At 40.7% G+C, this 17,663-nt stretch overlaps 2 protein-coding genes across 2 annotated transcripts; one reads left to right on the top strand and one right to left on the bottom strand.

Annotated features, from left to right (window-relative positions):
- Positions 1-890: 890 nt before the first annotated feature.
- On the bottom strand, positions 891-13,094 carry mfn1b (mitofusin 1b). Its single transcript, XM_031864216.1, has 18 exons — positions 12,936-13,094; positions 12,323-12,480; positions 11,998-12,133; positions 11,233-11,395; positions 10,313-10,437; positions 10,014-10,122; positions 8,959-9,066; positions 8,693-8,846; positions 8,325-8,392; positions 6,088-6,209; positions 5,695-5,821; positions 5,192-5,296; positions 5,010-5,112; positions 3,883-4,109; positions 3,566-3,739; positions 3,092-3,288; positions 2,361-2,495; positions 891-1,667 (listed from the first exon to the last, which is right to left on the bottom strand). Exons 2-18 carry the CDS (start codon positions 12,468-12,470, stop codon positions 1,598-1,600), a joined length of 2,271 nt encoding a protein of 756 aa, XP_031720076.1. The 5' UTR covers positions 12,471-12,480; positions 12,936-13,094; the 3' UTR covers positions 891-1,597.
- A 988-nt stretch (positions 13,095-14,082) lies between these two features.
- Positions 14,083-17,537, top strand: plaat1 (phospholipase A and acyltransferase 1). The gene is made up of 5 exons (XM_031864278.1): positions 14,083-14,243; positions 15,126-15,175; positions 15,596-15,734; positions 16,387-16,655; positions 17,436-17,537. Exons 2-5 carry the CDS (start codon positions 15,149-15,151, stop codon positions 17,535-17,537), a joined length of 537 nt encoding a protein of 178 aa, XP_031720138.1. The 5' UTR covers positions 14,083-14,243; positions 15,126-15,148.
- Positions 17,538-17,663: the final 126 nt, after the last annotated feature.

Raw genomic sequence — 17,663 nt, 5'->3', positions numbered from 1 at the left:
AGGAAATGGACACCCACTTTCATAAATGCAAAGCACCTGAAACGAGGACCAAAATGGACAGAAATTGGCTGTGCAGTTGCTACAAATTCCGCTTTTGGTGCTTATTTAAACTTTACGTATATTTTGCTTCTTGGCCGAATAATCATCTCTGGACAAATTACACCGGCTCATTTTGACAGCAAAGCTCATTGTCTTAAATGTTTAGAAAGGGACAACAACTCAAACACATTTGAAAGAATCCGATGGTTGAAGAGTTTGAGTTGAGAGTTACAAGCAGTTCTATGAGCTCATGGACCAAGATTCTTCCTAAAAAAAGCATGTCATTAAACTAAAGCACATAATAGGTTATTGATGTTCTGGACACATTATTCAAATATCTGAAGCAGATTTGTGTGTATACTTGAGGTCAAACGAACAAAGTGCATTTTCTTCCTCATAACAAATTTCTAAACGGTGCATCAATTACATCCATGTTTTCTTGCCAGCAGACGTGGTGGTGCTTGTGCACAATACGAACAAAGCATAGACACAGGGTGCTAATAGTGGTTGTAAACTCCACGGGGTAAAGGTCTTTCAAATAAACAGTCATTTTTTTAGATTGTGGCAGATTTAATACAATCAGGCAAATCTGGAGGTATCTCAACACGCATTCAAGAAAAGAAGAAGACTGTTGCGGACTGGCGTAATTGTCATGTTAAGTCTAAAGGTTATAAATAAAGGATATTATAAAATAAGGTTTTCCAAAGCTTTTGCTCGATACAGTTTGGATAGTTAAAAAATAAACATGAAACAACAGTTTATGAAAGACATGCTTTCCCTTTCTACTCGAATGATTTCTCTCAGTCAACTAACTTTAACTAGGTCCTTCAAATTAAGGAAAAAATGTTCTCGTTATTAAATATATTTATTTTTTGTTGCTAACACAACAGATCATGTGCCCAAAAAGATACATGTACAGTCTTACAGACAAACTTCATTTGCTTCACAAAAGTTAGTCAAAAAAGGCATATTCACAGTTTGAAGCACATTAGTGTCAAAATATGGCACCCGACCGGCAGCCTTCTCGCCGACCGAGATTCTAATACCACCTTGTGGAGGGAGCGTCTCTGCGCATAATGAGTCCACGTTTCTGTTTTACAGGCAGCTTTGTTTGACAGTTGGTTCACTGCAGTTTTTCGAGCACCTGAAACGCCTAATTGGCAGTGGAGGGAGGGAGGGGGGGGGGGGGGCTTCACTCTCTTCGGTCCATTAAGAGTGAAATTACTGATCAATTTCTTTTTCTTGATTGTCTACAAAATGTCCCAAAAAAAAAAAAAAAAAAAAAAGACATGTTGACTATTTACAAATGGCACAAAAAAAAAGAACCAAATCTTCACACTCGAGAAGCTGCAGACGTTTGGTATCCTTGTCTGATAAATGACTAACCTTTCATATTATCAAAACATCTATAGATGTCTTTGAATCGATTCATCTGTCCAGCGCTACTGTCCACACAGAAGCTGTGGTGTAGTTTAGGAGATGAGGACTGGGGCACCGTGAGGCTGAGGAATGATTGGCTCGACAAGAACCAAACTGTGGAGCGCTGAAGAAGAGCAGCTCACTGCTGAGGCTGCAGATACTGGTTTGTGAACACCTCCAACTGTTTCTCCAGGTCTGTCGCTTTATGTCTGCAGAGGAAACGGACACGTTACATTTGGACCAACTTCATCCAAACCACTTGTACAGTCAAATGTAATGTAATTCTCACTGTTAAACTGTTTGCAGTCATATGTATATCAAGACTGAATATCTGACTGTTGTGCCAAATATTTGATGCCCAAACCTTTCAAGAATTAGAAATAGAAAAAAAACTTTTAATGAAATCCCTGTTTAAAGAACTAATTTGCCTTTTTCCACCAATATTTATGTTTGATGTATTGTGACACAACTATGAACACTTTTATACATATCAGTACTCTAATTCAAAGCAAGCTCTAAAAAAAGTACAGTAAAAGCAGTATCAGTAAAAAATAATTTATATTTCCGCTGTGTGTTAAATGTTCTGGTTCTTTTTCCTAAACGCGAGTATAAAAAAAGCTGAAAAACTGCTCAGCCAGTGGCAGCATCATCAGGTCTGCTAACAAATATAATTTTGTACACAGGAGCTGCATCCTGTGACCATTATGTACTGTATGTTTAAATTAAACTGTCAATCTGTGTACTGACTGCAGGATTTGTGCAGCAAGCTTAAGTTTTTAAAAAAACAAACACCATTTTCTTCTTCAGGTCCCCCAGACTAGACCTTCCCAAAAAGTCAACTACTGCCCCCTCCCCCTCCCCCCTTCATGTCGCCCCCAATGAGAGAAGGAGCCGGCACTGACCGCAGGGTCTTGGAGTGGCTCTGGACGGTCTCCAGCTGATCTATGGCGGCTGTCAGTTTGCGGATTTCAGCCTCAAGCTCTCTCTGCGTCTCGTCCACCTGCTGACAGAGCCGCGCAAAGGTCGCCGCCATCTCCCTGGAAACACAGAGGGCACAGAATTGCAGTGCTTATTTATTTAGCCCTGCTATAGAGGGGGAGTGAGGTCTGTGTGTGTTGACAGAAAATTAAGGAATGGTGCAAAGTAGTGGCGTCAACGGTCAGTGAGGTTAACCGCTAACCATAAGACCAGTTACGCATGTTAGTCTATAGGTTCATTTAAAATGGGTGCCGATTTTAACAAATTAGACAGGACGCACCGTGGATAGCGTGCGAGTATTGAACAATGAGTATTGATTCAATACAGAATCGATGAGTAATCTCATCGGCTCTTCTGATCGGCTCTTCCAGACTTAAGAGCGAGCCTCTTGTAACTTGCACTGTAACCGAAACTGACACGTCTGAAACAAAACTAAAACTCTCTAGTGCGGAGAAATGAGCACCTAATGTCAGCATGAACGTTGTTAATGTGCTGAATGTTAAAGACTTAATCCACTGGGCATTATTACAAATGGTTTCAGGGTGGATTTCACATTTATAAAAAAAAAAAAAAAAAAAAGAACTCTTTCATGTACTGCTCTGCTCTAGTTTGTTCTACTATGAAATTACAGAAATGATGCTGTGTCAGGACTTACTGTTGGACCTGGTGGCTGCAGTTCGCACTAGTAAAGCTGACTATGAGCTGCAGCTTCTCTGTTGCGTAGTCCACAAACTGGCGCTTCAGAGAGCGCTCCTTTGCCTTCGTGGTCCAGGTGAGTCTCTCGTACAGGTACAGCAAGCCGTACAGTGAGCCCGACAGAGCTATCAGCCTCCAGCCCACCGTTCTCCACACCTTAGAGAAATTAATAAATAAATACATAAACAAGCAGAAGCTGGGTTATGCCTTATAATTAGACCGGCCTTTCTATTCAGTGCAATAACATGAAACAAAAGTAGTTGCCTGATGTTTATAATCCACTAGTGAAAATAACTAAGTTACTTATTTTGTTGACATAACCTACAGCAGACAGTTTCCTGCAACCTGAAGCTGGCTAGATATTTATGTATAACTGTATATGTTCAGCTACCCCAGATGTTAACATGCAAGACCGATTTTGTAAACAACATACCACTCCTCCAACGATGAGGACACTCATTGAAGTGCGGGAGGTGAGGGATGCCACATTGGTTGCAACGGCTACCATCAAGTCCTCGTGGGTCATGACAGCCGTCTCGTTGTTGGGCGGCGCCGTGATGGACGGGGGTCCTGAGGAGGGCGTGAGGGCCAGCGCTGGTCGAGAGGCCTGAGTAAGGACAGCGGAGTTTTTATAAATCTGACTTTCATAAATGTATATTTTGTGTTTATGTGAACGAAGCGTTATTGATATTAAACATCACAATATGAATCAGAAGTTAGTCCATCGACACAACCAGCTCTGGCTTGTACCTGGAAGTTCTGGTCCACCAGTCGCAGTGCTCTCTGCGCGTTGACAGATCCCAGGAAGCGGTGGACTAACACTGTCCAGCCCAACGAAAACTGGAACTCAATGTTTTCCTGGAAGTCATTGCAAAGTGTGGCGCAGTTTAGGTCGTAACTCAGGTCAAACTTCCTGCTAGGCACCAGCATGTGGACCTGGCTCTGGGCCGAAGAGGGAAGCAGAGGGAGCATGCTCTCTGGAGAGAGAGAGAGAGAGAGAGAGAGAGAAAAAACACATGTATGAGAATACAATAGAAACAGACAGAAATACACAGCAGTCATGGGATCATTAGTGGCTTAGTTTGTATTTAAAACATGCACTGATGCTGACAATATACATCCTCTATTCTTCCAAATAACTACTTTAACAGTTTGTGCAAGTACATTTTACAGCTAATAATAAATATTTGGGTAGAAGGAGGCAGAAAATAGTAACACATGATGACAAAAAAGCAGTTTATCATTGTAGTTTTTAAAGCAAAAAAAAGATTACATTCAATTTGAATATGCTGGTTTTCTTAATCCCTCCTGAGGGGAAAAATAAGTCACACCACAATGTCATAACAGCACCTGAGTCCTTTTCATCAGAGGGCACATTAACACCTCTTCAACGTCACCGAGCACAGCTTGCATGCGTGCCTGTCACAGTGACGCACTTGTAGCATAATGGGGCATGGGATGATGGCATTCAGCGAGGAGGGTAAATTTAGCAGGGGGCTGGGCGCTGCAGACCATAGCCCGAGTGCCCAAAAGGTTTTCACTAAGTTTAGCAACACACTAAATGAGTACAAATCTGGGCTGATGTCATTTTTTATAAAATGATTTCATTCCCTGGTCTTTAACGCAAGGAAAGGTTCAGATAAATGATCTTCAGTATTCTTTCATCTGATTTTGTTTTGGCGTTACTATTGTTTCATTAACTTTAGCCAACCTTTAGGTTCAGCAGAACTATTCACTCCTGATGGGTAAACCTAAGGGCTACAGGCTGAGGCCAAAGCTTGCGCTGAACAGATTTGTTCTCGGTATGTGTCGACAATGCAATATTACTACAAAGGGGATCTCATTATTCTGTCCAGTCATGTTTACACTGTAATTACCCATCATGTATTTCTGAGAGGACTGGACAGAAGCGTTGACGGCATTGGAGCAGCGGAAGGCCAGGTTCTTGCCCATCCCCTCCTCCACGTGATACAGCAGCTCCTGCAAACAGAACAGGAGTCAGTCAGTCATTTCCAAGGAAAGGTGCGGTCACAAATATTGAATCCGTGCCCCTACTTACAGACTTGTAGATCTTGAGGACGTGTGACGAGGGGTGGAAGTCACAGTGGAACTCATCAACGATCACGTGGAGACGGCAGATCTCCTCTCCCATGGCGTAGGATACCTGGATGAAACACATGCAGAGTTATCGGTCGGCTACAGGAGCAGGCAGGACTTACACGTCCTACTCAAAGAACCACCGGCAGCACATCAGATCTCAAGCTGGCGCAATAAACAGCAAATATTGGTCTTTTCTGATGGACATCTACCTGTAAGACCACTTCTGTTCTTGGTTTCAATCAACGTGTTTTTAGTTTTTCGACTCTCAGTATTGAATTTGTTTAAAAACTGCATGGAACTGTTGTATTTGAGGTATGCATGTGAGAGACATTCAGACAAAACAATAATCTACTACTAGATTTGCTGTTTTTATGGTCTTCTAAGAAGATTAATGAAGTTTCACACACACATACATACAAAACCCCAACATTCAAAAGCTCTTCCACCAGTTGTCGTCATTACCTTAGACTCCACGTCCTCGCTGATGGCCTTGATCTTCTTCTTTATTTCATTAATAAGCAAGTTGAGCTGATTCTTTACAAACTCCAGCCGGTCCATCTGATACTCTCTGTCTTCCAGAGCCGCCACTCTGAGGTCCCACCACACCAAACAGGAAACAAAGTCACAAATGCAAACTAGCAGCTGAACACTTTTGCTGTCAAAAAGCAACACAGTAGAAAGTAGCATTTTTTTTTTTTTAGAAAACCCCTGATATTTTACGAGATAATTTATCCCTCTATTATTAAACAAAATGCCATTCAAATCATGTTACCCGAACATATTTACTAAGTTTCATAGAGTAATGTCCAGCAATCCATTCCCACTAAAAGACTGTGTACGTAACAAGATACTCACCTCTTCTCTGCCGCCTCAATGTTGATGGCGTCCATGATGCGCTTGACCTTTTCTGTGATCAGCTTGGCCCTGATAGTGTGCTGCTCAAACTTTGTTTTCACTGCTGACTGCGAGATACACTCCTGCGAGGCCATAACACATGAGTTACTGTGACAGCTATAGGGGCTGCTGCTGGATAGGGCGCATGAACTAGCACGCTATACCGGGGACGAACAGAAGACAAGATAGACACCTGCTGCCTTAACTTAAGAGAAGACAAGAACACAGGTGGGACAATGACAGCAGCAGTGTGCCTATCTTGTGTCCCACAGCCCATTGCAAGGTCACAGTAATGTGCTGGTAAAGCCACAGGGAAAATTATAAAAACACTTTAACTGTATACAATCAAGAATGACAGTGAAAGAAAACAAAAAAAAAATACAGAAACAAAAGTAGGAATATTGTGTCATTTTGGGATAAATGATCATTTGTGATGATTCCCTCTTTAATCCACTGTAGGTCACACAAAACAAGCAGATTATATCTAAAGCGCTATTGACGTTTGTTATTTCACTTATAGTTATAATCCTTATGATTAGCATGAATTCAAAACCTTGAGTCGTCATATGTCGACTCAATGACTCTGAAATTGAGCTCATATTGGTTTTAACCAACATAAGGTTTAGTAGCACACGCTACCAGTCCCAGCTGTGGCGAAATTGGTACAGCTGTCTCTTTGTAAGGCATTGCTAGGCCTATGTGCTGTTATTGTTTGTGTATGTTATTTTATGCATTTGTCTATCTGGACCCTGAATCTGAAATAAAGTTTATCTATCAAAACCATTTTTTTGAGATTTCAATCATTCAATGTGTTTACATTCAGTTATCATCTCTCTATGAAGTAGTTTTAATTGTTAGTGGCGGAGTCCACCATTCCCACATTCCATTCAAATACAAGTGGAATTTACAGGAGGCTGGCATGTAATCCAGTGTGATTTTATCTCATTAACAGGCTCATCGTTTACTGTTCACTCTCTGAATGGTGTATCAGAGCTGCACTCAACTGGCAAAACCCGTGGGGCTCTTATTGTGAAAGAGCCACAGGAAACAATATGTATTTGTTACAGACAGCTGCACACCTTTAACTCCTCAGGAAGGTAACATCCTGCTGATGTGTGGAAAACGACTTGAGGCATGTGCAGCATGAAATCAGATCCCAGTTGCTCTGATTATTGACCAATTTAGTTATTAAAAACAACAGTTTGTACGACAGTTGCTGTTGTATTCCTGACAAAGGAGCTGCTCAACGAGTGCTTGGGACATGTAGTATTAAACTGCACTTTCGCATTATAGATTTAATCCAATGATAATTTCCCCCCAGGATGGACACAATTGAATTCCTGATTGTTATAATGAAAACACAGAAAACTCAACAATCAAAGTTAAAAACAGAACAAAATCAAAGTGGAACGAAAATAAACTGGTGTCCTCGCCTAAGTGAATCTAGACTTCAGCAATGAAGACGCAGGTTGATGGAGAAGGCACAGTGATTGGTCTAGAAGGCACCGGAGCCGCCAGCTTCAGGTCGAATGACTGGTGGCGAAACCTAAACACTCGTTCCAGGTTCGAGTAGTTGACTGCTCAGATTTTTACGGTCAGTAGAAGAACTTTGGTTGCGTCTTGTTTTATTCAATATCTTTCTCCATGCAATAATCTCAAACACATGCGCGTGCGAACACACACATACGCAGGCATTTTCACCAGGCAACTGAATTTCTCAGAATAAAGTACGCTCTGGTTCAGCGTCTGATAAAAGCAGCCACTGCTGGTCTGAATGAATGAAGAAAATAGCCTCACTTGTCAGAATAGTGACTCCCTTTCTCTCCCCAGTTGTAACTCATTCTCACCAGCAGAAGCCAGACAATGTCAAAAAGATTGGCTTAGCAGTTCATGATACACCAACTTAATCAGCATCCGTGCTGTTTTTTGGCTTGACACTGCTTTCCTCTCAGAGGCATAACTGTTGACTTTATGGTAGCACATATACACATATATACATACATACATACATACATACATACATACCAGTGTCCAATTACAAATATGCCCAAATCATTGCTCTATATTCGTCTAAATCTGTCTGTCGGGTTCAGACAAGAAATAGATTATGATCTGAGAAGTGGGAATACAATTATTGAAAGATATTGAGAGGACACACACACACAAACACACATATACATACATACACACACACACACCTCAAACCTCCTCTCAAAGCATTGGAACTCCTTAAGTCTCTCCTGGAAGCCCTCAGCCAGGGCTCCACCTGTTGGATGCAATGATCACAGAAACATTATACATCAGGTATATAATAAATACATAACTGTTTATTGATTTATTATTTGATTTGGATCATTTTTATTATTGTAATCACTGTTTTCATTATTGCTGGTCATTTGCAACGTGAATGGAGTTTGGTGATATCCAACTATTTCCCTTGTAAAAAATAAAATAAACAAAAAGGTTCCAAAACAAGATCCTGGTGGTGACTGATATCAAACATAAGGATATGCACAGTTTCTCCATCCTCCACGAATACAGCATCCGCTGAAATGCGAAGCCTCACCTCCTTCAGGCATGCCCTGAGCACGTTGCATGCGGGAGTTGAGCACCTCTTTGGCGGAGACGAAGAAAATGCGGTTGGGTGCCTGATCGCGGTCCACAACCTTCAGCTCCTCCACCAGGAAGTTCACACAACGGTCTGTGTGCTGCTTCCTCACCTGGAAAAAAAAATAACATAAATTTAATTTGTTCAACAAAACAAAAACAAAAAAATCAATTTTCCAAATGTTTCTGATTCTGACATGACACTGAAACAAACGGTTGACTCACGTCCTCCATGTACTCTGGTTCGTTTGCTGAGGCATCCCAGCGGTTGTTGAGGATGAAGATGTTGGGCTTTGACAGACGTTCGTTCACTTTGTGGAAAAAGTGCTTTTCCTAGATGGCAGAAGGGAGAAGGGAGAGGGGTAAGGGAGGACGAGTTGCTCAAATCAGTGAAAACTTAAGGGTTGAATCAGTTAAAATGAATATTACGCCATGAGTACTATATGTATCCAAAACACTACCCACGGAAATGACAACCCAACAGTTCATGGAATGGGACAAACTCATACAAAGGGTAAACAGTATATGGAATGAGAGAAAACCAAACTATAAAACCTTACAAGATGGAAGAGCGGGGCTCTCTTGCTTACTAGAGTAGTAGTATGCATCCCAGTGAAGGCCGGGCAAAGCCACTTATTACTTTGCACACCACAACAGCAAAGTAGTTTGGCAACATCCCAGCCACAATTCAGGCTCTCAATGACGCTCACGCGTCGCCGCTATTTAACTATCTGACATTATTTACATAAAGCCTGGGATTTATTTCCCTGAGATAGCACAGAGGAGAATGTGTGCTTGCTTTCCCTTTCAGAGCTATCCGGCAGGGTTAAGCTCTGTGATTGACTGTGTGCAGCATCACATTGCATGAATGCCTGAGCAGACAGAAACAAGAGTGCGGCCTGTGCGGCTGGACACAAACATGGGCAGCCACATTCTCCACTCTGTAGTCCGTTCAGCAGAGAAAAACAACCACGTTGGCCCTTTAAGTACACATAAGGGACTGACATAACGGAAAACTTGACCAAGAGGTCAAATTACTGTACTCTCATTACCTTGAGTGGACACAGAAAGACATTTAAGGAAACAAAAATTGAAATGTCCACTCATAGGTTTAACGATGTCCAAACTATCCATACACTTCAAAGCGTTCAAAGACAACCGACATAAAATGGGTGTAGTAATAAATATTATCTGCAAGACAGTGACAGAGTTCACAGTTAATAAACTACATCAGTCCTTTGCTCAATCGTTGAATGAGTAGATTGATAAGGCCTTCTTACCGTGTTCATAAGTGTGGATTCAGAGTTGGCCACCAGCACAAAGACATCAGCATCCAGGCAAAATTTATCAATCCAGCTGTCCAGTTCTGATGTGACATCTGTCCCTGGGCTAAGAGAGCGGAAGAGAGGTCAAATGCATGACATCTGCAAAATATGTGAAGTAATATGTCCATTTGAGCATGATTTGTTTCCCCACACACCTTACTGACTTTATCTGTGTGAATCCAACTCTTTAATGTCCTTGATTCTGTCAGATTGATATTTATGAATTTCCAGATCTGATTAACGGACGGCGTTACCTGTCCACAAGCACCAGGTCGTCTCGAAGCAGAGCGCACTTGGTCTTCGGCCAAAACACACGGACGAGACAGCCGGCGTCCAGACTCTCGTCCATGTGGAGCGCGTGAGCCAGCTGGTTTACAGTCTGCAGAGGAGATGTAAATAGACCGACGTTATGGTTGTTGATGTAATAACCTCTATTTAATGTATATTCTATTTGTGCTACGTTATGAATAGAAGAATACCATTATTACGATAACATGGGAGAAAATCTGAGCACAAGGTTGTTTCTTTAATCACTTTTTAAAGTTTGTTCTTTTAGGTTTTACAGCGTTGAAAGGAAGACTTCCGTACTTCTAAGATGTATGGTGCATTATCCAGTTAATTGTTTGATTTTTTAAACAGGAAGGTATAATTTACAGTATAGACTGCTTAATATTTTGAACTCACGTCCACTTCATTCAGTTCACGGAGGCTGAGGCTTTCATTTCAGACATCTGACACCACCGTAAATATTCTGCATACCTGTGACTATATTCAATAAACTACTGCTTATCAAACTATTTAATACCACTTGTAGAAGTATTAGGACAAAGATGTGAGCTTGGCTCAGCTATCAGGGTGAAGAATAAACCATAAATCAGATTGTATCCTCAACCGTGTGACCCGTTTGAGTACAACAACTCTTCCACAACAACAGTAAAAGACCGAATCAACCATATATATTATATATATATACCAGATTCTGGTTTGTGCAAAACCCATAGACTGTATATGAGTAACACCGTGTTCCCAATTACTCTAGCAAAAGTACAAAGAGGTTCTCAATATCTGAGAACAACAAAAATGTGTAAATATACAATACGAATGGGAGACAGACCAGTGCTCATAAAAGACCAAATTAAAACCCAAGCAAAACGTTTATTAAAATAACATTTACCTTGATGCTCTTCTCCTCATCAGAGCCCTCCGTCTTGAGGTAGGCCTTGTCCTCATCAGTGCCCTCGACACTAAGAAAGCAGTTGGTGGTGTGGCCAATCCCGCTGGGCAGCACGCGATCCCTCAGCATGGCGTTGACCACTGTGCTTTTACCATTACTGGTCCTAAAAATCAAAACAAAACAGTCAGTGACTGCATTTGGTCAAATTACTCTCAAAATTAAAGTAAAGTCCTCGGGTGTTACATCCTACTTCACTTCAAATGTTAATGCGAAACAAATATGCGGCTACTAATGGGTAGGACAGAATGGATAACCTGGCTTCACCTGTGACAGGTAGTGTTTTCTATGTAAGGTGGAATTGTCATTGTTGACTCAAGCAGAAGAAATATTTTTTCCGGTGACACACCCTTCCTATTGTGTTTTGGATTTGAAGGTGTTCTTTTGCATCAGCGCAGAGCACAACACGGTTCAACTAACATCCAGTTTGAACTCGATTATGAAAGATGGGTTTTAACAGCAGGAGAAATGTCACTTCAAGGATAATCGTCCAAGTTAAAGAACATAAGAGTGAAAGTGAAAGCAAAACCGATACCCGATTGATTTGGGAAAGGACTAGTTTAACTTGCACAGTCTTTAACGTCACAATAGTTATGTCTGTAAAGGTTGCTTTTATGGAAAAGACTGCTTGAGAATCAAATCAGAAAAGCGTTAAAGACAATATTCTTTACAAATAAAAACTCAGTTGTGTGTGTAGCTGTTTTTTACCTGCCAAAAAAGGCCACTTTCATGTGTCTGCGCGCCAGCACCTCCTTAATGACGGCCAGTTTGTCAGCATATGCCTGAATCTCCACCTTTTGATCTTGACTCGCAATGTTCTCCAGAGCTTTATTCCCACAGGTCTCTGTCCAAAACACAGACGAACAACACCTACTTCATATAACATTCAGACAGAGCTGACCGACAGATGATAAAGAATTGTGTTAATGTGATAACTCCGAGCATAAAATGACTTTTCTGTCAGTAGTATCCTGTTCACTATGTATACTATAGCTGTCTGACAAACGGGGAACAGATAAGAAAACGCTCTCACCTTCCACAAACTCTGAAGTCTCTTTCACATAGTTCAGCAGTTGTTCAAACACATCGCTTATCTTCTTCTTGGCCACAACAAAGCGCTTCAGAGGGGAGAACTCCCCGTGAGCTGAATCTGACCGTCTAAGGTGAGGAGCTGCAGCCATGGTGTTCAATCTGAACAACGAGAGGGCAAACGCAGTCATATCAGTGGACATGAACAATGTTGGTCAACAACGTGACTGTTAGTACAGAGGTTAGATCATACTGCACGGTTTTACGTCTGTGAGAATATTGCAGTTGTTACATTACACGTTAAGTTAACTTGTTACACTGCAGGTTAAATAACACATGTTAACTAAGTTACGCAACGGTTAGTGAAGCCACTGTAGAAGTTAACAGTGATCTCGTGCAACTTCGATACACATGACACATGAGAATAACATGCAATGACTATATATGTTTGGCTTTTCTTAACTACTTGTGATTCATATTTTTTAATTATTGTGATAAACGAGCGGTCGCGTGCTGGGTGCCAAGCAAGCTAACGTGAACGGATTATGCTAGCTAACGTTACAAGCGGCAATGCGGTGGTAGATTAGCACGGGTAGATAATTGTATTATTTCCTTACCACAGTCTTAACACAGCCAGTGTCCTCTTGACATAACACAACAGTGTGGATACACAGCGACAGTACAGATAATCCCTTTCCCTTGGTGAAAGATTACTTGCTGTCAGCCTGGCTAACCTTCTGTTAGTATGCGGTAATGACAAACTAGTCGGAGAAGGAGACAGGCTACCGGAAACAACCTTCAAAATAAAAGCACCGTTGACTCGAGTTGCTGCATAACAGACCTAAGGTTATGTCACCAAGGCTAGCTAACCTTAGCCAGTTGGGCTAACTCAGAGCCCTTTATTAAAGAGATATTAGACGGCTCTGTGTTAACTCTATATATTGTTTGTGGTTGTTCATTTGACATATTTCTAAACATTGTTTTACACATAATTTGTTCAATAAATTCTGCCCTTTAACTGACATACTGTATTTTTTTTGTCCTTCCTGCTATGTTGAAATGTACTGCCTGGAGCTTGACGCAGCTTCCAACCGCAGTAGCCAATCAACGTGCAGAGCATGCGCCTGACCCCTGAGATCCATTTTACTGTAGCAAGACTCAAGTACGCTGAGGGTATAATTAATTATACACAGGACATGGAGCATGGAAAGTAGTGTTAGAAACGATAGTTTATATCGCAATAACACATATAATAGCTAATAATCATTTTTTTTAAAGCAGAAGAAAAGAAAGGAAAGAGAGAGTTTCCTACAACATTTTACATGTTTTTCACTTGGAATATCTGATTTTCAGCCCCAGTATCAACACATATCACCAAACTGGTACACTGGTCCATCCACACTACAGTATACTGTCCCCCTATCCATCTATCTGTTTACCCATTTGCCACATTATAAGTAGCAGAAGGGAATATATGAACATACACATGGGCTGCTACCCTATGTCACCTCTACAAGCAAAGAGTTCAGACAGCATTTAAATTAAATCAGTCATGCATGTGTTGCCTTTGCAAATCCACAATAACTCTTGTTCAGGAGAGTAGTGTGTCTACTTGTGAATGGGACAATGGTAGGGAGGAAACGCCTCCCTGTGTGTAAATGTGTGTGTGTGTGTGTGTGTGTGTGTGTGTGTGTGTGTGTGTGTATATGTGTGGGTGACCTTAGCAACTGTGGCAAACTGTCATCAGTCAGAGCAACGGACACTGAAATACCTCCACCAGGACCTCCAGCGTCTAGTTGGCTTTTGGATATTTGACAACCTTTTATCATCTTGGAAACTTTGAATCGATCTCTTTCTGTTTTTCTTTTCCTGCTGGATTTTTCTTTTTTTGGTTATGTGCGGATTGATGATGGAAAATTAAAATGGTGAGGAAGAAAAAGCTGCTGGTGTTTGAGTAAGTATGCACTTGTTCTGAAATGACTTGTTTGAAATGTTTGAGCCTCTGGCATGAATTCAAAACTATCACTTTCATAAAGCTATAATATCACAACAAGGGACTTTAAAGGTATCTATGGCACTTCATTTTCATACTTTGTTTCATATCTCTACAGAATGTTTTGTAAAGTAGCAATAGATGTTAGATTAATAATGTGTCACAAAATAATTACATAACATCCGTACAGAGATGTATTGTATGTTTTCATGTTAGAGTTTTAGTTTGACAAAATAACATGAGGCGTTTTTTTCAGCGAGGCTCTAGCGTCATACATTAATGATGAGATGGATATACTAATTGCTCTCCTGGGCAGATATTGATTTCATCGCATCCATGTGTAATTTTGATACAAACTAAACTCTTCTCTCTGTGGAATTAACAGACGATCTAGATATTTTACTTATTATCTTAGGTGATCCAAGGTAATCATTAAAAAACAAACAACCAAACTACAAGAACTTTGACATCAGGGTAATATATGTGATACAAAATCAAATTGTTATGGGTGATTATTTCTATGTGAAATAACCTGGGCTCAAACTATTTTTCTGTCAGCTTCCCCATTGTGTCGATGCTATTGTGGCAGCACAGGTGACAAAAGAGCTTATGTATGTATTGTCTGTGTGTGTGTGTGTGTGTGTGTGTGTGTGTGTGTATGTATAGGTGCTATTTGCATTGTACCATCCTATCTAGCATTCTCTTTCTCTATGAATTTACTTATTTTGCATTTGAACTCTTGAGTGATCTGTTGTTGGGTTAAAAATAGTTTTGTTGTTTGTTTCTACCTGTGTTTGTTTTCTTTTCCTTATAGAATTTGTGGAAGCATGATGTGGGATGGATAAACAACAACAAAACACGACTGTAAGTTGACTGAAGGAATGTTATTATGACCACAAAATTAACAGTGTGTGTTTTTATGATGGCCGAATGTGGATATGTAATACTGAAGTATGAAGGAACTTTGCTGACTTTTGAAAAGGGAAACGTATGCCTGAGTCATTTCAAGAGTCTATTTACTGCTATAGATTCCCTAAATTATAACATTTAAATAATTTGTCCTGTCAAACTGCATCAGATGTTTCTCGATTATGATATGAAATCATTTCCAAATTGCCAAATGTTCCATTTTCTAAACAGCCTCATTTTAAGACCAAATTTATTTTTCAAAATAGACACTTAAAGACAACTGAAAGCTGTGCATAACTTTCATGACAGCAGTCAATATGTGAGATAGTTGCTGCATCATACTGTGTCTCCCTGTGTCTCTCATTTTGGGTGCAGATGGCCTCTAATGACCCCGACCTTCCTGACCCCTCTGGTGACCCTCAGCCTGGTGACCTCATTGAGATCTTTAGACCGGCCTATCAGCACTGGGCTCTCTACCTGGGAGATGGTTACATCATCAACTTAACTCCTGTTGGTCAGTAGGAAACGAGATGTGTGTAACCGCTGAGCTAACTTTAAGAAAAAAAAGTGATAACTCAGACATCATTGGTTAATTTTGACACACTTTAACTGGATGACGCTAAAATCGTAAGAAAAAGGTAATGTTTTGAATGACGGACTTTTAATGTATTTTTACATTGTGGTATTATGACTTTTATGTAAATACGTCTTCCACCAATTTGACTTGGTTTAGAGTCCCTGGAAACGTGGGTATTGTTGTAGAATATGACATATTTGTGACTAATCAAGCAACAAACAAAGTTGAAGTTTAAAAGCATCCTTAGTTATGATGTAAGAGTTTTACACTGAAACACAACATTAGCCTGACAGCTGTCTCTATATTCGGAATAGTTCAGCTTTGCATAGGACTTGTGGCTGTTTTTGTACTAAGTGGATCTCCCCTGTCTTTCTCACTACAGTTTTGATGAAATGATACACAATGATGATACATTTTGTCTCTGTGACCAGGATCCTAAATGCCTTTGGGATCAGTTTGTGTTGTGCATCCCTACATCAGCTGTCTTTCTATTTTTCCTAAATCTGCAAGATTCCAGGTCCAAGATCCTACAATGTTCACTTCTGGTAGATACATGTGATCACACTGAGGCTCTGCTCCTCCTCTCCAGATGAGAACCAGGCAGCCGCCATGTCCAGTGTGAAGTCCGTCTTTAGCAGGAAGGCAGTGGTGCGCATGCAGCTGCTGAAGGAGGTGGTGGGCAGCGACTCGTACCGTGTCAACAACAAGTACGACCACAACCACACACCCCTGCCCGTCTCTGAAATCATTCAGCGAGCGCAAGTCCTCATTGGCCAGGAGGTGTCCTATGACCTGCTGGGGAGCAACTGCGAGCACTTTGTTACCCTTCTGCGCTACGGGGAAGGGGTATCCGAGCAGGTCTCTCACTGTTTGTTTTGTTTCCATCTTTTGTGCCATCAGGGTAAAATACTAGCTTTTCACTCAACATAGGCTGCCACAGTGACTGGTGACATGTCACCACAGTCATAGTTCCACTTGTATTTATATATCTTTTAAAGAGAACAGGGCATTTAAAAGACTAAAGATTTCTTTCAAGTAAACATTACCATAAAATAATTTACTTTATAATGACCTGTGCTACTTTCTTAACTCCAGACTATTTCTATGTGTATATTTCAATGCTGTGATTGTGGATGCCAGATTGTGTAATATAAAGGGACTATTTTACTTTTACTTTCACCTGGAGTAGATTCCTTCCATTTTAGTACTACCCATAGGTTTGGTAAACCTAGATAAACGCTCACCTCAGTGAACCAATCAGTGAGCCTGTCTGGACTAGGTGGATTTAGGAACAGGTTTGGTATTGTTAAAGTTAGTGCTACAGTCTGGGTGGATATTAAAAGAATACTCCACCTAAAATGAATGTTTTCAATGTCACTCACCCCCACAACCTTGAAAAGTATTCTTCATAGAGCAGCTGTGGTGAGGCTGAATTAATTAAATTATATTAATTAAAGTTTCCAATCGTTTCGTGACCAGATTTTAGGTGGAAACATTATCAAAACATTTATATAAACCTCTCAAAAATATTTGCTGTTCATTCCTGAGTATGTTGCAAACAACATGTTCAACATAAGCACAGTCCTTGTTATTAAATAAATTTAAGACCACGTCCTCTTGTCGTCCTTGTCTCCTCAGGCTACACGGGCTATCGGGGCCATCAGTTTGGTGACGGCGGCAGCCAGTGCCTTCTCTGTCCTGGGACTGATCAACACGAGATCCAGAAACAGGCCTTTCTGACAGCTGTGTGCTTCACTGATGGGTGTTGTCTCCCAACATTCATGCGGCTGTGATTGAAAATAAATAAAATCTAAATAAATATTTAACAAAAATGCAAATGATTGTCTTACTTTTTCAGAAGCTGGC

Source organism: Anarrhichthys ocellatus, unplaced genomic scaffold (assembly GCF_004355925.1).
Source record: "Anarrhichthys ocellatus isolate YVR2014 unplaced genomic scaffold, GSC_Weel_1.0 scaffold30, whole genome shotgun sequence".
Taxonomy (NCBI): Eukaryota; Metazoa; Chordata; class Actinopteri; order Perciformes; family Anarhichadidae; genus Anarrhichthys; species Anarrhichthys ocellatus.
This window is presented reverse-complemented; position numbering and strand designations above follow the sequence as displayed.